The sequence below is a fragment of the Oncorhynchus clarkii genome, chromosome 8 (assembly GCF_045791955.1).
Source record: "Oncorhynchus clarkii lewisi isolate Uvic-CL-2024 chromosome 8, UVic_Ocla_1.0, whole genome shotgun sequence".
Classification (NCBI taxonomy): domain Eukaryota; kingdom Metazoa; phylum Chordata; class Actinopteri; order Salmoniformes; family Salmonidae; genus Oncorhynchus; species Oncorhynchus clarkii.
This window is the reverse complement of record NC_092154.1, coordinates 28,503,517-28,527,253: the sequence shown is the minus strand read 5'-3', so window position 1 is coordinate 28,527,253 and position 23,737 is coordinate 28,503,517. Positions and strand designations below refer to the sequence as shown.

Sequence of the window (23,737 nt, the reverse complement as noted above, 5' to 3'; positions counted from 1 at the left end):
CACCGGGACCCTCAAAGGTGATACTTATTTGGTGAATTAAAGCTTCTTCGGTGGGAGAGTAGTTTCTACATTCCTCTGTACTGGTGGATCACACAGACTTTTTACCCTGCAGTATTACCATGTGCTTACCATCATCCACTTATTCAGACTGATAAGACTTAAACGAAGCAAAGAGCCCCTTTCAGATATGCATAAGTGACTGACAGCATGCGACCAAAGCTGTGGTGATGGGACTGGAGTGACTTTACTCTGATATATAAAAAGTGGTTACAATCGTGTCAACACACCTCAGTTTTTAAATCTCCACGATAAATACCCAGAGCTTATATCGACTGAAGGGAGAAATTGTCAGGATGTTGGCTCTTTCCCAAGCTCATTGAAATGGCATTAATATTGTATTTTTGAGGTTACTAGGTAACATGTCAAAGTGAACGGTATGGGAAGGCATTGGGAAAAGCGACAGAGGGGAGCCATGTGGGAATTTAAAAGTTTTCACTTCTTGACCACTGACCATTAGGGACTCCTCCTCTCAGCTGACAGCGAGGGCGATGAGGTGGTGAAACAATTGAAGAGTGTGAATGTGTGTGTCAAGCTTTGGCACAGAATTTTCTCTTACCAACAATGAAACAGGTCAATGGCAGATAGAAGCTCACCTGTCATGTGTTCGCATGAAGTCCCACGATTTCTTGGTCCCATTCTGTAAACGAAAGAAAAACAGAAAACAACAAATGACATTCACATTCTGAAACCATTGTGCTAGGACTAGCTGTCCTACACGTCGGTGGGCTCGGATGGATACACATCGATGGCTCTGAATGAACTTTATTTGACTCTTTGCAAACTGGAAACAATTTATCCGGAGGCTGCATTCATTGTAGCTGGGGGTTTTAACAAGGCTAATCTGAAAACAAGACACCCTAAATTTTATCAGCATATCGATTGGGCAACCAGGGGTGGAAAGACCTTGGATCATTGTTACTCTAACTTCCGCGACGCATATAAGGCCCTGCCCCGCCACCCTTTCGGAAAAGCTGACCACGACTCCATTTTGTTGATCCCTGCCTACAGACAGAAACTAATACAAGAGGCTCCCACGCTGAGGTCTGTCCAACGCTGGTCCGACCAAGCTGACTCCACACTCCAAGACTGCTTCCATCACGTGAACTGGGACATGTTTCGTATTGCGTCAGACAACAACATTGACGAATACGCTGATTCAGTGTGCGAGTTCATTAGAACGTGCGTTGAAGATGTCGTTCCCATAGCAACGATTAAAACATTCCCTAACCAGAAACCGTGGATTGATGGCAGCATTCGCGTGAAACTGAAAGCGCGAACCACTGCTTTTAATCAGGGCAAGGTGTCTGGTAACATGACCGAATACAAACAGTGCAGCTATTCCCTCCGCAAGGCTATCAAACAAGCTAAGCGTCAGTACAGAGACAAAGTAGAATCTCAATTCAACAGCTCAGACACAAGAGGCATGTGGCAGGGTCTACAGTCAATCACGGACTACAGGAAGAAATCCAGCCCAGTCACGGACCAGGATGTCCTGCTCCCAGGCAGACTAAATAACTTTTTTGCCCGCTTTGAGGACAATACAGTGCCACTGACACGGCCTGCAACGAAAACATGCGGTCTCTCCTTCACTGCAGCTGAGGTGAGTAAGACATTTAAACGTGTTAACCCTCGCAAGGCTGCAGGCCCAGACGGCATCCCCAGCCGCGCCCTCAGAGCATGCGCAGACCAGCTGGCCGGTGTGTTTACGGACATATTCAATCAATCCCTATACCAGTCTGCTGTTCCCACATGCTTCAAGAGGGCCACCATTGTTCCTGTTCCCAAGAAAGCTAAGGTAACCGAGCTAAACGACTACCGCCCCGCCCCGTAGCACTCACTTCCGTCATCATGAAGTGCTTTGAGAGACTAGTCAAGGACCATATCACCTCCACCCTACCTGACACCCTAGACCCACTCCAATTTGCTTACCGCCCAAATAGGTCCACAGACGATGCAATCTCAACCACACTGCACACTGCCCTAACCCATCTGGACAAGAGGAATACCTATGTGAGAATGTTGTTCATTGACTACAGCTCGGCATTCAACACCATAGTACCCTCCAAGCTCGTCATCAAGCTCGAGACCCTGGGTCTCGACCCCGCCCTGTGCAACTGGGTACTGGACTTCCTGACGGGCCACCCCCAGGTGGTGAGGGTAGGCAACAACATCTCCTCCCCGCTGATCCTCAACACTGGGGCCCCACAAGGGTGCGTTCTGAGCCCTCTCCTGTACTCCCTGTTCACCCACGACTGCGTGGCCACGCACGCCTCCAACTCAATCATCAAGTTTGCGGACGACACAACAGTGGTAGGCTTGATTACCAACAACGACGAGACGGCCTACAGGGAGGAGGTGAGGGCCCTCGGAGTGTGGTGTCAGGAAAATAACCTCACACTCAACGTCAACAAAACTAAGGAGATGATTGTGGACTTCAGGAAACAGCAGAGGGAACACCCCCCTATCCACATCGATGGAACAGTAGTGGAGAGGGTAGCAAGTTTTAAGTTCCTCAGCATACACATCACAGACAAACTGAATTGGTCCACTCACACAGACAGCATTGTGAAGAAGGCGCAGCAGCGCCTCTTCAACCTCAGGAGGCTGAAGAAATTCGGCTTGTCACCAAAAGCACTCACAAACTTCTACAGATGCACAATCGAGAGCATCCTGGCGGGCTGTATCACCGCCTGGTACGGCAACTGCTCCGCCCTCAACCGTAAGGCTCTCCAGAGGGTAGTGAGGTCTGCACAACGCATCACCGGGGGCAAACTACCTGCCCTCCAGGACACCTACACCACCCGATGTCACAGGAAGGCCATAAAGATCATCAAGGATATCAACCACCCGAGCCACTGCCTGTTCACCCCGCTATCATCCAGAAGGCGAGGTCAGTACAGGTGCATCAAAGCTGGGACCGAGAGACTGAAAAACAGCTTCTATCTCAAGGCCATCAGACTGTTAAACAGCCACCACTAACATTGAGTGGCTGCTGCCAACACACTGACACTGACTCAACTCCAGCCACTTTAATAATGGGAATTGATGGGAAATGTAAATATATCACTAGCCACTTTAAACAATGCTACCTTATATAATGTTACTTACCCTACATTATTCATCCCATATGCATACGTATATACTGTACTCTATATCATCGACTGTATCCTTATGTAATACATGTATCACTAGCCACTTTAACTATGCCACTTTGTTTACATACTCATCTCATATGTATATAGTGTACTCGATACCATCTACTGTATCTTGCCTATGCTGCTCTGTACCATCACTCATTCATATATCCTTATGTACATATTCTTTATCCCCTTACACTGTGTACAAGACAGTAGTTTTGGAATTGTTAGTTAGATTACTTGTTGGTTATTACTGCATTGTCAGAACTGGAAGCACAAGCATTTCGCTACACTCGCATTAACATCTGCTAACCATGTGTATGTGACAAATAAAATTTGATTTGATTTGATATCAAATCATCCGTGACCGCATATAAAAGGCTCTTTTGTAAATCCAGGTGTAGACTAGGGAAAGGAGCTAAACGAATAAAAACTATGGATTCACACAAGACATCGGCCTCCTCTTCAGTGCGTCAAACATAGCTACCACATCAATAAACACACTAGCCTACTCCCACAGAAAACATCTTGACGGACAAACAGAAACCAGCATAGCACCTGCACCAAAAAAGTGCCTATTTACAAAGTCCTTTGGGCTATTGATGAGTCGACTTTGGCGATTGGCTAAGCCAAGACTAATCAGAATTAATTTCCTCTCTTGCTATCAGTTTCTGGCTTGGACAGAGTGTTAAAGCTTGTTAAATCACTGAAGACATGTCAATCTAGCTATAGTACATACAGGAAGCCGAGACACCAACATATACTGCTAACCGCATCATGGTCATATTAATTTATCATTCTTCCTCCCTCTTGTTTTTGATCAAAACGGGACTTAGCGTGACAGGGTGTGTGGCAATGGGCACAGTTGGCCCATCAGCGCAGCTGAATTGGAGCCCCCCCATCTTGGCGGTGTAGAGAATGTTTTACATTTTTAAGCCTATTTCCTGCATTTTTACACATTTCTCCATGGAGCGGAGATAGAAAATGTGCTTTAAAACTGCAAAAATGTGTGATTCTACACTGAACAAAAATAGAAACACAGCATGCAACAATTTCAAAAAATGTTGTTGAGTCATAAGGAAATCAGTCAACTGAAATAAATTCATTAGGCCCTAATCCATGGATTTCACATGACTGGGCAGGGGTGTGGGCCTGCAATGGGAGGGGGAGGCCAACCACCCACTTGGCACTTGGGAGCCAGGTCCACCAACTGTAGAGCCAGGCCCAGCCAATCAGAATGGGTCTTTCCCCACAAAAAGCCCCTCCGCAAGTGAAAAAGGAGGATGTGGAGGTCCTGGGCTAGCATGGTTACACGCAGTCTGCAGTTGTGAAGCCGTTTGGACATACTGCCAAATGCTATAAAACGTTGCACGCGGCTTATGGTAGAGAAATTAACATTCATTCTCTGAACACAGCTCTGGTGGACATTCCTGCAGTCAGCATGCCAATTGCACACTCCCTCAAGACTTGAGACATTAGTGACATTGTTGCCTGACAAAATGGCACATTATAGGGTGGCCTTATAGCGTCCCTAGTAGAAGGTGCACCCGTGTAATTTTATTTTTTTCACCTTTATTTAACAAGGTAGGCAAGTTGAGAACAAGTTCTCATTTACAATTGCGACCTGGCCAAGATAAAGCAAAGCAGTTCGACACATACAACGACACAAGAGTTACACATGGAGTAAAACAAACATACAGTCAATAATACAGTATAAACAAGTCTATATACGATGTGAGCAAATTAGGTGAGATAAGGGAGGTAAAGGCAAAAAAGGCCATGGTGGCAAAGTAAATACAATATAGCAAGTAAAACACAGGAATGGTAGATTTGCAATGGAAGAATGTGCAAAGTAGAAATAAAAAATAATGGGGTGCAAAGGAGCAAAATAAATTAATTAAATACAGTAGGGAAAGAGGTAGTTGTTTGGGCTAAATTATAGGTGGGCTATGTACAGGTGCAGTAATCTGTGAGCTGCTCTGACAGTTGGTGCTTGAAGCTAGTGAGGGAGATAAGTGTTTCCAGTTTCAGAGATTTTTGTAGTTCGTTCCAGTCATTGGCAGCAGAGAACTGGAAGGAGAGGCGGCCAAAGAAAGTATTGGTTTTGGGGGTGACTAGAGAGATATACCTGCTGGAGCATGTGCTACAGGTGGGAGATGCTATGGTGACCAGCGAGCTGAGATAAGGGGGGACTTTACCTAGCAGGGTCTTGTAGATGACATGGAGCCAGTGGGTTTGGCGACGAGTATGAAGCGAGGGCCAGCCAACGAGAGCGTACAGGTCGCAATGGTGGGTAGTACATGGGGCTTTGGTGACAAAACGGATTGCACTGTAATGATCATGTTCAATCAGCTTCTTGATAAGCCACACCTTTTAGGTGGATGGATTATCTTGACAAAAGGATAAAATGCTCACCAACAGGGATGATAACAAATTTGTGCACAACATTTGAGAGAAACACTTTTTGTGCGTATGGAACATTTCTGGGATATTGTATTTCAGCTTATGAAACATGGGACCAGCACTTTACATGTTGCGTCTATATTTTTGTTCAGTGTGCATATTCTGCCATTGAGCTGAGAGAAACAGTTTTAAAGCAAATTTCCTGCAATTCTATGCATTTTGCCATGGCTAATGCTTTGTTATTTTGCTGAAACATAAAATACTGCAAAATTAAATCGTTTTTGGAATTTTAAATTCTCCCCATCTAGCTTTTATTTTGTTGATTGATAGTTCGCAAAGATTATAAAACAAAATAGGTCTATTATCTAGTCTACATACTTTATCTGGCTTTAGTCATTTAAAGTTTACACTGAAAGTGTTGTTTTTTTCCATCCCAAAAATGTATATATTTTTTACACTGCTTGGACTTACGAACGCTTCGGTGGTTAGCCTAAGGATTTCAATCCCTGCCTCTCTCCGCTACAGTTATGTAAACCTCTACGACACACATACACACACTCCCTTCTTCGGTAAATCTCTGGCATGTTTGATTACTTTGACGCCTGGGGATAGGAATTAAGCAGAGCAGAGCAGCACAAGAGGGGGCATGTAGGAGAACACTACTATAATACTAGGCGGAAGGCATGAGGCTTGTATGTACATAAATGCTATTGTATAGCAACACACACCTAAAAACATACTGCAAAACATTGTCACCTAGCACCGGCTCACAATGAACTGTAGCCTACTATGTGAACTGGCCAACAAAAGGGGCTTACTAGTGGGTGAGTAGGGCAATTAAAACCCCAGCGGAGGGAAGGCTGTGGGCCATCACACCTGCAGACTGACAAAGTGTCTGTGTGCATGTCATTTTTGGTTTCAATAGAAAAATGTATGACATACTGGCTCAGTGGCTTGCGTCATGTCAAATATCTAAAATACTAATAGCAAGACATTGAAATATTGTGATGCTAGTTAAACTCCTCTGTGTAAGAATGGTAGACTGGATAAATAGGGGTTGGGTTGCACGATAAGCATTTTGCCCATATTTGGGCTTAGCAGATGCCCATCCTGCCACACCCATCTCAGACTGGACAGGCCCCAACAGAGAGTAGGAGGGTTGGAGGGAGGAAGAAACCCTTGTTAGCTCAGATGACAGGAGTTTACTAGAACAACTGAAGTAAATGCCAAAGATGCCTCATGTGGGTGTATGCTGGCACTGGATTCAGAACCACCCAGGTTTTTTAAGGCCTTTCCAGTGCCAGCACAGGGCAAAATTAAAGGCCACATTCCTTCCCTATGTTGACTCAGATGACAGGCCATCATCGACTTACCCAGCATCCAAGGGCTCCATGCTACTAGTCCTGCTGTTATGGCGCTATGGCAACCTACTGGACACACTGCTTTTCCTAAGCAAGATTGTTGTTTTATCTATACGATTCTGTTAGATATTGATTATCCATCTACCCACACTCTTCTGCTGTACAGGAAACAAGCCTATGGCTGGCTAGTCAACTCTTCTGCTCCCGAGTGGCGCAGCAGTCTAAGGCACTGCATTTCAGTGCTAGAGGCGTCACTACAGACCCTGGTTAGAGTCCAGGCTGTATCACAACCGGCTGTGATTGGGAGGCCGTCATTGTAAATAAGAATTTGTTCTTAACTGAATTGCCTATTTAAATAAAGTTACATTTAAAAAAATATATATATATATATAAAAACACTTGATGTTCATTTCATCACAGGTTATAAAAAAATATATCCACAATTTTGATTTTGACAGGACAGGGCCTTTAATGCAAGTCGGGTAACTGATCATGCAATCTGATCTGGTTGGTTGGATGGATGGTCGATCCAGGCTGGTTTGGTCATTAGGTGATGATTACAGAAGTTAATTCTCGAGACAGAGACAGTTGACAGGCCAACGTCTCACTGAGCCAAACGAAGCTTTGCAATTTCAGAAACTTATCCCCATGTTATGGTTAAACAACTTCGGCAAGACCTAACAAGTCCTTGGTCGTCAACATAAGAGGCTTGATCTGTTAATAAGAAGCTTGCATAATGGCCAATGTGCATCATTAACTGCTGGCTCTAGCGTAAAATGAGTGTGGAAAGTGAGTTTGCATACTGCTCCAGCAAACGAAGCGCAGCAAGAGAGGCCATCCGGGTCATGTTTGCTTTAGGGCCCCTTCCGTCATCCCTGATAATGAGTATTTTGGCTCCAAAATGTGGCGGGAATTGCAGTTCGTGCAAGCAAGAAGCACGTCCAAGGGTTATTACCCCAGAGAGCCAACAAATGGCTGAAGACAAACAAACTAAAATAATCTGGCCATCACAACCTTGCGGCGCATTCACAAACCAGGAGCGTGTTAAGGTGAACTAGTGAGGCGTGCTCAATGAGTGGTCAGCCCTCACCTTTCTGAAAATAAAGTCCTAATCAATTTCATGAGGGAAATTAGAAAGCACATTATAGGCCTGTCTTAGATTATACAGTACCAGTCAAAAGTTTGAACACACCTACTCATTCAAGGGTTTCTTAATTTTTTACTATTTTCTACCTTGTAGAATAATAGTGAAGACATCAAAACTATGAAAAAACACATATGGAATCATATAGTAACCAAAAAAAGTGTTAAACAAATCTAAATATAATATAGATTCTTTAAAGTAGCCACCCTATGCCTTGATGACAGCTTTGCACACTCTTGGCAGTCTCTCAACCAGCTTCATGAGGAAGGAGTTCCCACATATGCTGAGCACTTGTTGGCTGCTTTTCCTTCACTCTGCAATCCAACTCATCCCAAACCAACTTAATTGGGTTGAGGTTGGGTGATTGTGGAGGCCCAGTCATCTGATGCACTCCATCACTCTCCTTGGTCAAATAGCCCTTACACAGCCTGGAGATGTGTTTTGAGTCATTGTCCCGTTGAAAAACAAATGATAGTGGGACTAAGCACAAACCAGATGGAATGGCGTATCGCTGCAGAATGCTAGTTCGCTGCACATGCTAGTTAAGTGTACCTTGAATTCTAAATAAATACGACCGTGTCACAAGCAAAGCACCCCCAATCATCACACCTCCTCCTCTATGCTTCACTGAGGGGAACTCCACATGCGGAGATCATCCGTTCAGTTCTTGGAATCTTCCGGACTGACTTACCTTTGTCTCACAATGATGGACTGTCGCTTCTCTTCACTTATTTGAGCTGTTCTTGCCATAATATGGACTTAGTATTTTACCAAACGGGGCTATGTTCTGTATCCTACCCCTACCAAGTCACAACACAACTGATTGGCTCAAACATATTAAGGAAAGAAATTCCACAAAATTAACTTTCAACAAGGCACACCTGTTAATTGAAATGTATTCCAGGTGACTACCTCATTATGCTGGTTGAGAGAATGCCAAGAGTGTGCAAAGCTGTCAAGGCAAAGAGTAGCTACTTTGAAAAAACTTAAAATATAAAATGTATTTTGATTTGTTTAACACTTTTTTGGTTACTACATGATTCCATGTGTGTTACAGTGCCTTGCGAAAGTATTAGGCCCCCTTGAACTTTGCGACCTTTTGCCACATTTCAGGCTTCAAACAAAGATATAAAACTGTATTTTTTTGTGAAGAATCAACAACAAGTGGGACACAATCATGAAGTGGAACGACATTTATTGGATATTTCAAACTTTTTTAACAAATCGAAAACTGAAAAATTGGGCGTGCAAAATTATTCAGCCCCCTTAAGTTAATACTTTGTAGCGCCACCTTTTGCTGCGATACCCCAAGCGACTTACAGCTAGCTGTAAGTCGCTTGGGGTATGTCTATCAGTTTTGCACATCGAGAGACTGAAATTTTTTCCCATTCCTCCTTGCAAAACAGCTCGAGCTCAGTGAGGTTGGATGGAGAGCATTTGTGAACAGCAGTTTTCAGTTCTTTCCACAGATTCTCGATTGGATTCAGGTCTGGACTTTGACTTGGCCATTCTAACACCTGGATATGTTTATTTTTGAACCATTCCATTGTAGATTTTGCTTTATGTTTTGGATCATTGTCTTGTTGGAAGACAAATCTCCATCCCAGTCTCAGGTCTTTTGCAGACTCCATCAGGTTCTCTTCCAGAATGGTCCTGTATTTGGCTCCATCCATCTTCCCATCAATTTTAACCATCTTCCCTGTTCCTGCTGAAGAAAAGCAGGCCCAAACCATGATGCTGCCACCACCATGTTTGACAGTGGGGATGGTGTGTTCAGGGTGATGAGCTGTGTTGCTTTTACGCCAAACATAACGTTTTGCATTGTTGCCAAAAAATTCAATTTTTGGTTTCATCTGACCAGAGCACCTTCTTCCACATGTTTGGTGTTTCTCCCAGGTGGCTTGTGGCAAACTTTAAACGACACTTTTTATGGATATCTTTAAGAAATGGCTTTCTTCTTGCCACTCTTCCATAAAGGCCAGATTTGTGCAATATACGACTGATTGTTGTCCTATGGACAGAGTCTCCCACCTCAGCTGTAGATCTCTGCAGTTCATCCAGAGTGATCACGGGCCTCTTGGCTGCATCTCTGAACAGTCTTCTCCTTGTATGAGCTGAAAGTTTAGAGGGACGGCCAGGTCTTGGTAGATTTGCAGTGGTCTGATACTCCTTCCATTTCAATATTATCGCTTGCACAGTGCTCCTTGGGATGTTTAAAGCTTGGGAAATATTTTTGTATCCAAATCCGGCTTTAAACTTCTTCACAACAGTATCTCGGACCTGCCTGGTGTGTTCCTTGTTCTTCATGATGCTCTCTGCGCTTTAAACGGACCTCTGAGACTATCACAGTGCAGGTGCATTTATACGGAGACTTGATTACACACAGGTGGATTGTATTTATCATCATTAGTCATTTAGGTCAACATTGGATCATTCAGAGATCCTCACTGAACTTCTGGAGAGTTTGCTGCACTGAAAGTAAAGGGGCTGAATAATTTTGCACGTCCAATTTTTCAGTTTTTGATTTGTTAAAAAAGTTTAAAATATCCAATAAATGTCGTTCCACTTCATGATTGTGTCCCACTTGTTGATTCTTCACAAAAAAATACCGTTTTATATCTTTATGTTTGAAGCCTGAAATGTGGCAAAAGGTTGCAAAGTTCAAGGGGGCCTAATACTTTCGTAAGGCACTGTATTTCATAGTTGTAATGTCTTCACTATTATTCTACTATTATTACCGGTACATGATTAACAGCTCAGTGGGGGGTGGACTATGATTTTCCCTCAGATGGCCCATATTCACAATTTAAAAAAAGACATTAATTGAAGCTCTGTTACAGGGCATAATTGAGGTTACAGGACCGATAGCGAGAATAAACACTCAGTATCATACAATTTAATTGTTTACTTAAATTAAACTAGGCAAGTCAGTTAAGAACAAATTCTTATTTACAACAACGGCCTACACCAACCAAACCCGGATGATGCTGGGCCAATTGTGCGCCGCCCTATGGGACTCCCAATCACAGCCAGATGTGATGCAGCCTGGATTCGAACCAGGGACTGCAGTGAGACCTCTTGCATGGAGATGCAGTGCCATAGACCGCTGTGCCACTCAGAAGCCCCACAATGGACAAGTAAAGTAAACACAAAAGCCAAGTGAAGCAAAGCAGTTGAGTCTTTTGGAAATGTATAATCAGTATAGTTGACTAAGAAAGCCAGGCTATCGGGTGTGTGCCCACTTCAAAAGGGATCTACACATATTTTTATAGGTGTGGAAATACATTTTCTCCTGTATGAGACTGGAAAGGGGGAAAGGTTAAAGAGGCACCGTTTCACTACAAGCACGTGCTTGAGTGCATAGTTGTGGAGGTGGGCATGTTTAGATCTGCGGGCCTGTTTGGAAGTGAGAAACTGGGAAATTAAAAAATGGTGACTGGCCCACATAATGACCTGCCTCAGAGGTCATGGTACAAAGCATGATCCATCAAAAGCACACTTTTCCAGCTTCTCTACCCAATACAACTGAGCAAATTATTGCATACACGTGTCCAAACCAATTACAAAGAAGGGGAAGAAAGAAAAAAAAGGTTTCTGGAGCATCAATGTCAGACTTAGCTTTTACTGTAAATGACAGTAAATACCCCAACCCAAAATCAAGGGGAAATGAGTCACGCAGAGAAGCTACAAGTTCAATCAGAACAGACATGCCAAATGCATGAAAAGTGATGACGAGCACTGAAAGTGAAAGCAGGGTAAATCCACCGCCTCTGTACATGCGCCCTGACATGCTTACGGGAAACGCAGGTATTGACACGAGTTCCCGATTCAGTGGAGGCATGTAATTACTGACACAAAATCCTGCAGTGTCAACTAACAGCGCGAGTGTCTGACACGCTTGCTGCAGTTCCTCCCTGGGGCCAAGCCAACTGCACCCTTCTCACTTTCCCTTGGCGAGAGCAAACTACTGATGAGGGAGCCAATGATAGCGCACCTGTCACCATTAAGATTGAATACGCTTTGCACTTGGGGGCTTTGCAAACATTGTAGGTGGGTGATCACGCAACATTTTAGTAGTATACATTTGATTATGATCTTTTAGTAGCCTCACAAGTCCAGGAAAGGAACGAGTCAATTCAAAAGATAGAGAGCTGCCAAAGTGTAGGAAACACCAGGTGAAGCTATTTTAGTACAAGGCATTATGCTTGAGAAATTCAACCATTGATGATGGGGAACACTGCAATGACAATGCCCTACTGATGCATCTTCAAAAGACTCAACAATCATGTAAAATGTGGGAATTAGAATTGTTCTGTAAATGCCCTTCTATGGCAATGATGTGCAAGATGCCGTAAGGCAGCTTGTAGAAGTGGGTTTTCTCAGCGACCCTCAGCAAAAGCTATCAAGGCACAGCCAAAGCAATCATCCCTGACCGTACACACTTCCAAGTGTTTGGTGCGCCACGTGCTGTTCAAACTCCTCTCCTTCAGTGCCTCTGAGGGTTTTCTTTGGGGATGAGGGGACAGCTGGCAAGCTGAGAGGGGTGCGAAAGTGGCACTGTGGGAAGGGTCTTGGCTCAACTGCATGGGGCAACCAGTGGAAGTCGCACAGTGCTGGGAGGCAGGGGGAGGGTATCCGGGTATCAAAGAATGAGCCATGGTGACACAATGAGCTCTTTTGAGAGGCGCAATGGGCCTCTAGGAAGATCAAAGGCGACAGAGTCGAGACCTGTGTCAGCTCCAAGACAAATAGGCCAGGTCCATTGGGTGCCTCACACACACGACAGCCATGTGTTTGATTCAGTGTAGAAATGAGATACTCTGTCTATTAATAAAAGTGCTTACCTTTGAAATATGTAAGCAGCATGAAAGCAATGAGCCTGTGTCTATACTGCAGTCAGAGAAACCCACCCTACTACAGATTCTAAATGTGCAGTATTGAGGACAACAAAATACAGCTTGGCCTACAGCAAAACTATCATTGTATTCAGAAACAAAAGAATACAGAGCAGGCATCGTTTTCAGACAATCTTCACCTGCATCAACTCCACATGTTCCCTCTTTTAATGACCGGTCTCAAGGGGAGGAACTGATCTTCCCCTATGAGGGACAACCTGTTTGGGGCCCGCCTGCCTGTCACCCCCCTCCTCTGGTACCCTGTCACTACTCCCAGATGGTGGCGGTCCCTCATTAACAGGGGCCACTTACTGGGGCAGCTTGAATAGCCCTTGGGGACCCCGAGAATCACCGGTGACACAGATTGCAATACAGATCACAGGGGAGAGGGGAGCGCAGGGAAGCTGCAGGAACCTTGAAGTTAATGTGGTCCCCCTGACTCAGGGCACAATAAAGACAGATCTTCGTGTGAATGGGTATTGAAGGGGGGGGTGAGCCTTGTTCTTTTAGGTGCTTAAAGTCTAATTACCATCGTTCCCCTAGTTTATAGTGCTTCGACCCCGGCAGCTGCCGAAAATTTCAATTGCTGTCACGCTGCCGGGTACAATGGCAGTCTTTAATTCCAACCATGTGCCATTCAATTTCCCAGGATTTAGGCCCCGCTCCTTGCCGGGCTCCCTGCGAGTGACAGTGGGTGTGTCATGTTTTGAAGAGCTTCTGACACCATTCATGTGTATTCTCATAGTGTGCATCAAGTTTCACACTGGCAAAGAGTGGCATGGTTCCTCACAACTTAATTGGGGATTCAAGCAAGAGGACACCACAGCCCCTTGTGGCACTCAACCACAAGTAGCCTAATATGGGCAACAGCCTTAGTAACCATCTACATAAAAACTCCCTGCTTCTTATAAATGTCCAGCAAAATTAGAGATGACGACCTGAAAGAGGTTGTCACTTTGGAGTGACTACCTGAAAAATAAAAAAAAACATACACTCCCCTCCATATTCATTTGTACAGTGAAGCCCAAACTTTTAAATTTAGCTCTATACTCTTTTGGATTTGACATCAAATGTTTTATGGAGGCGACAGTAATGGGGTGCAAAAGAACAAAAAATAATATGGGGATGAGGTAGTTGGGTGTGCTATTTACAGATGGCTGTGTACAGGTACAGTGATCGGTAAGCTGCTCCGACAGCTGATGCTTAAAGTTAGAGAGTGAGATACAAGACTCCAGCTTCAGTGATTTTTGCAATTCGTTCCAGTCATTTGCAGCAGAGAACTGGAAGGAAAGGCGGCAAAAGGAGGTGTTGGCTTTGGGGATGACCAGTGATGACCACCTGCTGGAGTGCGTGCTACGGGTGGGTGATGCTATGGTGACCAGTGAGATGAGATAAGGCGGGGCTTTACCTAGCAATGGCTTATAGATGACCTGGAGCCAGTGGGTTTGGCGACGTATATGTAGCGAGGGCCAGCAAACGTGAGCATACAGGTTACAGTGGTGGATAGTATATGGGGATTGTGACAAAATGGATCGCACTGTGATAGACTACATCCAAGTTGTTGAGTAGAGTGTTGGAGGCTATTTTGTAAATGACATCGCAGAAGTCGAGGATCGGTAGGATAATCAGTTTTACGATGGTATTTTTGGCAGCATGAGTGAAGGATGCTTTGAGAAATAGGAAGCCAATTCTAGATTTAATTTTGTATTGGAGATACTTAATGTGAGTCTACAGTCTAACCAGACACCTAGGTATTTGCAGTTGTTCACATATTCTAAGTCAGAACCGTCCAGAGTAGTGATGCTAGGCGGGCGGCCAACAATCGGTTGAAGAGCATGCATTTAGTTTTACTAGCATTTAAGAGCAGTTGGAGGCCACGGAAAGAGTGTTGTAAGCATTGAAGCTCGTTTGGAGGTTTGTTAACACAGTGTCCAAGGAAGGGCCAGATGTATACAAAATGGTGTCATCTGCATAGGAGGTGGATTAGAGTCACCAGCAGCAAGAGCGACATCATTGATATATTCAGAGAAAAGAGTCGAGCCGAGAACTGAACCCTGTGGCACTCCCATTGAGATGGCCAGAGGTCCAGGTAACAGGCCCTCCGTCCAGATAACAGGCCCTCCGTCCAGATAACAGGCCCTCCGTCCAGATAACAGGCCCTCCGTCCAGATAACAGGCCCTCCGTCCAGATAACAGGCCCTCCGTCCAGATAACAGGCCCTCCGTCCAGATAACAGGCCCTCCGTCCAGATAACAGGCCCTCCGTCCAGATAACAGGCCCTCCGTCCAGATAACAGGCCCTCCGTCCAGATAACAGGCCCTCCGTCCAGATAACAGGCCCTCCGTCCAGATAACAGGCCCTCCGTCCAGATAACAGGCCCTCCGTCCAGATAACAGGCCCTCCGTCCAGATAACAGGCCCTCCGATTTGACAAACTGAACTCGCTGAAAAGTAGTTGGTGAACCAGGCGAGGCAGTCACTTGAAAAACCAAGGCTATTGAGTCTGCCGATAAGAATGCTGCGATTGACAGAGTCGAAAGCCTTGGCCAGGTTGATAAAAATGGCTGCACAGTACCGTCTTTCATCTATGGCAGTTATGATATCGTTTAGGACCTTGAGCGTGGCTGAGGTGCACCCACGGCCAGCTCGGAAACCAGATTGCATAGCGGAGAAGGTACGGTGGGATTCGAAATCATAGGTGATCTGTTTGTTAACTTGGCTAAAGGTCTGTAACAGTTTGGGTCAGAGTGTCTCTTCCTTTGAAAAAGGGGATGACCGTGGCAGCTTTCCAATCTTTGGGGATATCAGGCAATACGAAACTGAGGTTGAACAAACTAGCAATAGGGGTTGCAATAATTTCAGCTAATAATTTTAGAAAGATAGGGTCCAGATTGTCTAGCCCAGCTGATTTGTAGGGATCCAGATTTTGCAACTCTTTCAGAACATCAGCTATCTCGATTTTTGTGAAGGAGACATAGGGGGGCTGGGCAAGTTGCTGCGGGGGATGCAGAGCCGTTGGCCAGGGTAGGGGTAGCCAGGTGGAAAGCATGGCCAACCATAGAAAAATGGATATTGAAATTCTATTTATCAGTGGTGACCGTGTTTCCTAGCCTCAGAGCAGTGGGCAGCTGGGAGGAGGTGCTCTTATTCTCCATGGACTTTACGGTGTCCCAAAACTTTTTGGAATTAGTGCTGCAGGATGCAAATTTCTGTTTGAAAAAGCTAGCCTTTGCTTTTCCGAACTGACTGTGTATGTTGGTTCCTGACGTCCCTGAAAAGTTGCATATTGCAGGGGCTCTTTGATGCTAATGCAGTAAGCCACAGGATGTTTTTGTGCTGGTCAAGGGCAGTGAAATCTGGAGTGAACCAAGGGCTAGATATGTTCTTAGTTGTTTTATTTTGAATGGGGCATGCTTATTTAAGAGGAGGAAAGCACTGTTGTAGAACAACCAGGCATTCTCTACTGATGGGATGAGGTCAATATCCTTCCAGGAAATCCAGGCCAGATAGATTAGAAAGGCCTGCTCGCTGAAGTGTTTTAGGGAGCGTTTGACAGTGATGAGGGGTGGTCGTTTGACCGCGGGCCCATTACAGACACAGGCAATGATCGCTGAGATCCTGGTTGAAGACAGCAGAGGTGTATTTAGAGGGCAAGTTGGTCAGGACGATATCTAAGAGGGTGCCCATGTTTACGGATTTAGGGTTGTACCTGGTAGGTTCCTTGATAATTTGTGTGAAATTGAGGGTGGCTAGCTTAGATTGTAGGACGGCCGGGGTGCTAAGCATATCCCAGTTTAGGTCACCTAACAGTACGAACTCTGAAGCTAGATGTGGGGCAATTAATTCACATATGGTGTCCAGGGCACAGCTGGGGGCTGAAGGGGGTCTATAACAAGTGGCAACAGTGAGAGACTTATTTCTGGAAAGGTGGATTTTTAAAAGTAGAAGCTTGAACTGTTTGGGCACAGACCTGGATAGTATGACAGAACTCTGCAGTAGATTACAACTCCGCCCCCTTTGGCAGTTCTATCCTGACAGAAAATGTTGTAGTTGGGGATGGAAATTTTGGCCTTCCTAAGCCAGGATTCAGACACGGCTAGGACATCAGGGTTGGCGGAGTGTGCCAAAACATTGAATAAAACATTTAGGGAGGAGGCTTCTGATGTTAACATGCATGAAACCAAGGCTTTTAGTTACAGAATTCAACAAATGAGAGCACCTGGGGAATAGGTGTAATGCTGTGGGGCTACAGGGCCTGGGTTAACCTCTACATCAGAGGAACAGAGGAGGAGTAGGATAAGGGTACAGCTAAAGGCTATAAGAACTGGTCGTCTAGTGCGTTGGGAACCGAGAATAAAAGGAGCAGATTTCTGGGCGTGGTAGAATAGATTCAGGGCATAATGTACAGACAAGGGTATGGTAGGATGCGAGTACAGTGGGGATAAACATATGCATTGAGTGACAATGTGAGAGCTTGCATTTCTGGAGACACCAGTTAAGCCAAGTGAGGTCTCCCCAATATATTGTCACCTTTATCGTAAATACGAATAGAATATGTTTCTGAACAGTTGTGCATTAATGTGGATGATACCATGATTACAGATAATCATGAATGCATCGTGAATAATAATAATGAGTGAGAAAGTGAGACGCACAAATATCATACAATGCTCACCTCCCCTGTTATTGGTAATGGTGAGAGGTTAGCATGATCTTCATGCATCTGTAACTTTCTCATCATTATTTAAGATTAATTTATGATTATCTGTAATCATGGTAGCATCCACATTGTGTTCAGAAACATATTCTACTCGATTTCATGATAAGAAAAAGGTGACATATTATTTACCATAAATTTATAAATTGGGCACAATATTATCCAAAACACAACCAAAATAAGACCACAAATGCATCCAAGTTTGTAGAGTCACTAGCATTATGTAGTCATTGATTGCATGCTATAGACATGGGATCAAATACCAAACTTTTGACTAAATGTAATACTCTAAGTGAATGTCAAAATACTTCTGACACCTTCAAATACATAAAGTTAATAAACAGTAAAAAAAAAAAAAAAAAAAGATGTATGTAAACACTCAAATAAAAAAGGTGACATTCTGTACTTTCGCCTCATAAAACATTTCAACTCAAATCCAAAATGCTGTAGTACAGAGCCAAATTAAAAGTTCTAGCTTAACTGCCCAAATAAATACATAGGGGAGTGTACATTTAAGCCTAGGCTATATGAAATAACCAAAGATTAGGCTACACAAGTAAAATATTTTAATAGGCTCTGGAAATACAGCCTACACACTGCATTTTTGGGCCTGCTGAGAATATAAACTCTGTGGATTGTCGAAATCCCTCGGTGTGCATTGCAATATTGGGAATTTTGCGATAATGATAATACATATTATAAACTGGGTGGTTCGAGGACTGATTGTTGATGAGCTGAAGGGCGTGGAAAATTAGACCGTATACCAGAGGGTATGACAAAACATTTATTTTTACTGTTATAATTATGTTGGTAACCAGTTTATAATAGCAATAAGGCAGCTCTGGAGTTTGTGGTACAGTGCCTTGCGAAAGTATTCGGCCCCCTTGAACTTTGCGACCTTTTGCCACATTTCAGGCTTCAAACAAAGATATAAAACTGTATTTTTTTGTGAAGAATCAACAACAAGTGGGACACAATCATGAAGTGGAACGACATTTATTTGATATTTCAAACTTTTTTAACAAATCAAAAACTGAAAAATTGGGCTTGCAAAATTATTCAGCCCCCTTAAGTTAATACTTTGTAGCGCCACCTTTTGCTGCGATTACAGCTGTAAGTCGCTTGGGGTATGTCTATCAATTTTGCACATCGAGAGACTGAATTTTTTTCCCATTCCTCCTTGCAAAACAGCTCGAGCTCAGTGAGGTTGGATGGAGAGCATTTGTGAACAGCATTTTTCAGTTCTTTCCACAGATTCTCGATTGGATTCAGGTCTGGACTTTGACTTGGCCATTCTAACACCTGGATATGTTTATTTTTGAACCATTCCATTGTAGATTTTGTTTTATGTTTTGGATCATTGTCTTGTTGGAAGACAAATCTCCATCCCAGTCTCAGGTCTTTTGCAGACTCCATCAGGTTTTCTTCCAGAATGGTCCTGTATTTGGCTCCATCCATCTTCCCATCAATTTTAACCATCTTCCCTGTCCCTGCTGAAGAAAAGCAGGCCCAAACCATGATGCTGCCACCACCATGTTTGACAGTGGGGATGGTGTGTTCAGCTGTGTTGCTTTTACGCCAAACATAACGTTTTGCATTGTTGCCAAAAAATTCAATTTTGGTTTCATCTGACCAGAGCACCTTCTTCCACATGTTTGGTGTGTCTCCCAGGTGGCTTGTGGCAAACTTTAAACAACACTTTTTATGGATATCTTTAAGAAATGGCTTTCTTCTTGCCACTCTTCCATAAAGGCCAGATTTGTGCAATATACAACTGATTGTTGTCCTATGGACAGAGTCTCCCACCTCAGCTGTAGATCTCTGCAGTTCATCCAGAGTGATCATGGGCCTCTTGGCTGCATCTCTGAACAGTCTTCTCCTTGTATGAGCTGAAAGTTTAGAGGGACGGCCAGGTCTTGGTAGATTTGCAGTGGTCTGATACTCCTTCCATTTCAATATTATCGCTTGCACAGTGCTCCTTGGGATGTTTAAAGCTTGGGAAATCTTTTTGTATCCAAATCCGGCTTTAAACTTCTTCACAACAGTATCTCGGACCTGCCTGGTGTGTTCCTTGTTCTTCATGATGCTCTCTGTGCTTTTGACGGACCTCTGAGACTATCACAGTGCAGGTGCATTTATACGGCGACTTGATTACACACAGGTGGATTGTATTTATCATCAGTCATTTAGGTCAACATTGGATCATTCAGAGATCCTCATTGAACTTCTGGAGAGAGTTTGCTGCACTGAAAGTAAAGGGGCTGAATTATTTTACACGCCCAATTTTTCAGTTTTTGATTTGTTAAAAAAGTTTGAAATATCCAATAAATGTCATTCCACTTCATGATTGTGTCCCACTTGTTGATTCTTCACAAAAAAAATACAGTTTTATATCTTTATGTTTGAAGCCTGAAATGTGGCAAAAGGTCGCAAAGTTCAAGGGGCCAAATACTTTCGCAAGGCACTGTATATTGGCCATATAACACGTCCTCGTGCCTTCTTGCTTAAATATAAAATCGCTCCAGCCAGTCCCTTTAGTTCTGATGGCACGATTATATTAAGGAATTCAGATTGCCATGTTTAATTGGAACACAATTAACAATTAAGCACAGTAGCACCACCTGACAAGAGACGAGAGGGGGTTTCTCAAATAGTCCACAGAGACAATCGGCTGCTTTGTGACGAAGAACTAAGGAGGCGACAAAACAAGCCATAAACACTAATTAAGGAGAGAGCCTCTTAGATTTGTCATTAGCTTCCTTTTTTGTGAGGGAGAGGGGGAAGAGGGAACGGAGTAAAACAGAATAAGTGTTTGTATGTTACAGGGGGAGGCATGCAGATGCACTGTGGAGAGAAGAGGGAATCCTGGAAGAGATGCCAGCTCCTTTCAATTGAAAGGGCCCCCCCCCTCGCGCTCCAGAAGACAGAGCTAGGATGAAAGAAACAAGAACACAGAGGGAGCCTTCCATCCTCTTTTGTCTTCCATCTGCTGTCTTTTGCAACAGTAGGCCTAGCTCCCCAAAATTACCCCCCTGGTCATTCTCTATGCCCCACTTCAGCCTCTTAAGGGGACCTGAGGATAAGGCTACCCCAGGAGAGTTCAACCTCACACCACCACTGCTTGGCCTACCTTCAAACCTTCAATTACTCACCCAACAGGGTACTCAATTACACAGCTGCTTGATGGGGACAGTCTGCACAAAAGCTTATCTCCTTCCCAATGGAACAATGTGATGCTTTATAAAACAGGTTCTGAGAAATCTGCAATCTGATTGGATGGAATTGGGTCCTAAGCCTTTGACAATTCCCTGTTATCTGCACTGTCTGAAGTAGCCTAATGACTCGCTGAATTAGTATGTTACGTCAAAGTATCAATACACCAACTCCAAGCCTTGGAGAAAAAAAAAAAAGAAAAAAAAAATGTTTGCCTCAGATCTGTAACCAGTAGTAACTACAAAACGTCAACGATTGTTATCTTAAAAATAAATCTAATCTAACCTCCCACCCCACCCCCACAAAATAACATTGTGCCGAGGTGGCATTGCTAGCCAGCAACAGGATTGGAGTTCTCAGCCATAAAAAAAAAAAAAAAAAAAAAAAACGCAGCTAGCGAAATAGTTTGTGTATAGCTAGCTGTACTCGGAGCTCACCGGTATGCAGCTGGTTAGCTAGCTATGATTACACCATGGTCATGGATGTGACAAATAACCATCTTACTAGTGACTAGTTATTTTTCTGTAAACTATGTTCAACACATAATGGGGTCTAATAACTGTGCTTTTGCACATAGCCCTTCGCGGTCCCATTCTTTCACTCAAACATATTTGTTTTACCAGAATGGGAGTTGATCCTAAAACTGTTTTGCGTTCTCTAGCGTGTCAACCTTCTATCGGAGAGTGTTGAGGCAGTGGTTTACCTGTATTTACGACAATGCAAGTGATTTATTGAACTTCTCAGTAGGGCTTGGCAATTTGGGAAAAATATCACAATATTTTTCACATTTGACAGTATTACATATTTGGTGTTATTTATTAATACAAGTTCTACATTTGCTTTACGAGTTGTGCATGACCTTAGGATTGCAACACAAGTTATACTTTTTTTTTTTCCCCCAATAGGGCTTTCTCCATTCCGATTGTTTTATACTGTTAAATCAAACTTCAACCAAACGTTAATCTCATTTGTGATCAATTCCACACTGTCACATAGGGCTGGACAATATGGATAAAAAAATCTAGACCTTATTTTAACCAAATATTGTAAATTACTTATCATTAAGATCTAAACACGTGGGTGAACTGTTGGAATCATGGAAATAGAACGATTATTCTAATTCTATAGTTAGTGTTGTTTGACATGACAACTAATGAAAAGGCCAGGAAGGCTTTCATAGAATTAGAACACTAATAGGATCTCTATGGAGGCGTTAGTGTGACAGGGTAGTAATCAAAGTGTTGGTCAGCATTTCCCAGGGGAGTGGGACCCTATAGTCTTTGGCTACATTATAAATGTTCTTACTTCATGTATCTAATATATTCATGCTTTGCCTATTCATCTCTGATTTAGAAGACACAGTTGTACTAAAAACATGCTGATTTAAGCCTACACCAGGAACTGGTATCAAGCTGTATTAGCTAGCTACGTTTACGCTAACTCAGTACATTTATTAGCTAGCTAGCGATTAACATTAGCAGCTTACACAATTTATTTTAGCCACAACTTGATAAGAAAAGAAACTAGCTGTAGCTATAGCTATAGCTTGTGGATTTATATTAAGAAGCAAAGTGGAAAGCAACATCGTTGACATGAACATATTGTTGCAGAGTGAAGAGTGAACTGTCTGTAAATGATCTTGTGGTCGAGCAATAACAACTGCGCTGCGCTCATTGAGTGACAGGGCCGGGGTTTGGTGAGAAGAGAGGGAGAGAGACGACTCAAGTAGACTATAAAAACGGAGGGGCGTATCACATTTAAGAAACCAAACATTGAAACACTAATATAGAAGCTACAGTAAAAACCCAACCTGTGCATCAAAACCAGTATATAGTCAAATACGGTATACAGCATTGTTTACTGGAACAATCCAGTCTCACAGGGAAGTGCTACACAGGATGTAGACACAATGCCTCCAAATGGCGGGCGCAGGAGGAAAAATGGCCCATCGTCAGCAACGTGTCTCCGTCGTACAGTGGGAAAATGTTCCTGCACTGCAGCCTCGTCCTACAGTATGGGAGGCGGCGAGAGCTGGCCTGAGTGTGTGTGGGTGCGTGTGTGAATGGGTGCAACAGTGCTTCACAATGTTGGGAAATATTCATGCTGAACAAAAACATTAAAATGCAACATGGTCCCATGTTTCATGAGCGGAAATAAATGATCCCAGAAATGCTCCACACGCACAAAAAGCTTATTTCTCTCAAATGTTGTGCTCTATTTTGTTTACATCCCTGTTAGTGAGCATTTCTCCTTTGCCAAAACAATCCATCCACCTGACAGACATGGCATATCAATAAGCTGATTAAACAGTATGATCATTACACAAGTGCACCTTCCGCTGGGGACAATAAAAGGCTACTAAAATGTGCAGTTCTGTCACTCAACATAATGCCACAAGTTGAGGGACACATGTACTCAATCAAGGGTTTTTCTTTATTTTACTATTTTCTACATTGTAGAATAATAGAAGACATCAAAACTATGAAATAACACATATGGAATCATGTTGTAACCAAAAAGTGTTAAAAACAAATAAAAACATACTTTATATTTGAGAATCTTCTTACAAGTAGCCACCCTTTGCGTTGACAGCTTTGCACACTCTTGGCATTCTCTCAACCAGCTTCACCTGGAATGCATTTCCATTAACAGGTGTGCCTTGTTAAAAGTTAAATTGTGGAATTTCTTTCCTTCTTATGCATTTGAGCCAATCAGTTGTGTTGTGATAAGGCAGTGGTGGTATACAGAAGACAGCCCTATTTGGCAAAAGACCAAGTCGATATTATGTCAAGAGCAGCTCAAATAAGC

At 43.4% G+C, this 23,737-nt stretch overlaps 1 protein-coding gene across 1 annotated transcript in view; it reads right to left on the bottom strand.

Moving 5' to 3' along the window:
* The window catches only part of LOC139415232 (nudix (nucleoside diphosphate linked moiety X)-type motif 14), a 98,131-nt gene that overhangs the window by 32,840 nt on the left and 41,554 nt on the right, over window positions 1–23,737 (bottom strand). The window contains exon 2 of the mRNA XM_071163161.1: window positions 654–697. Coding sequence (XP_071019262.1) covers window positions 654–697 — 44 coding nt within the window. The remainder of the gene's footprint in view (window positions 1–653; window positions 698–23,737) is intronic.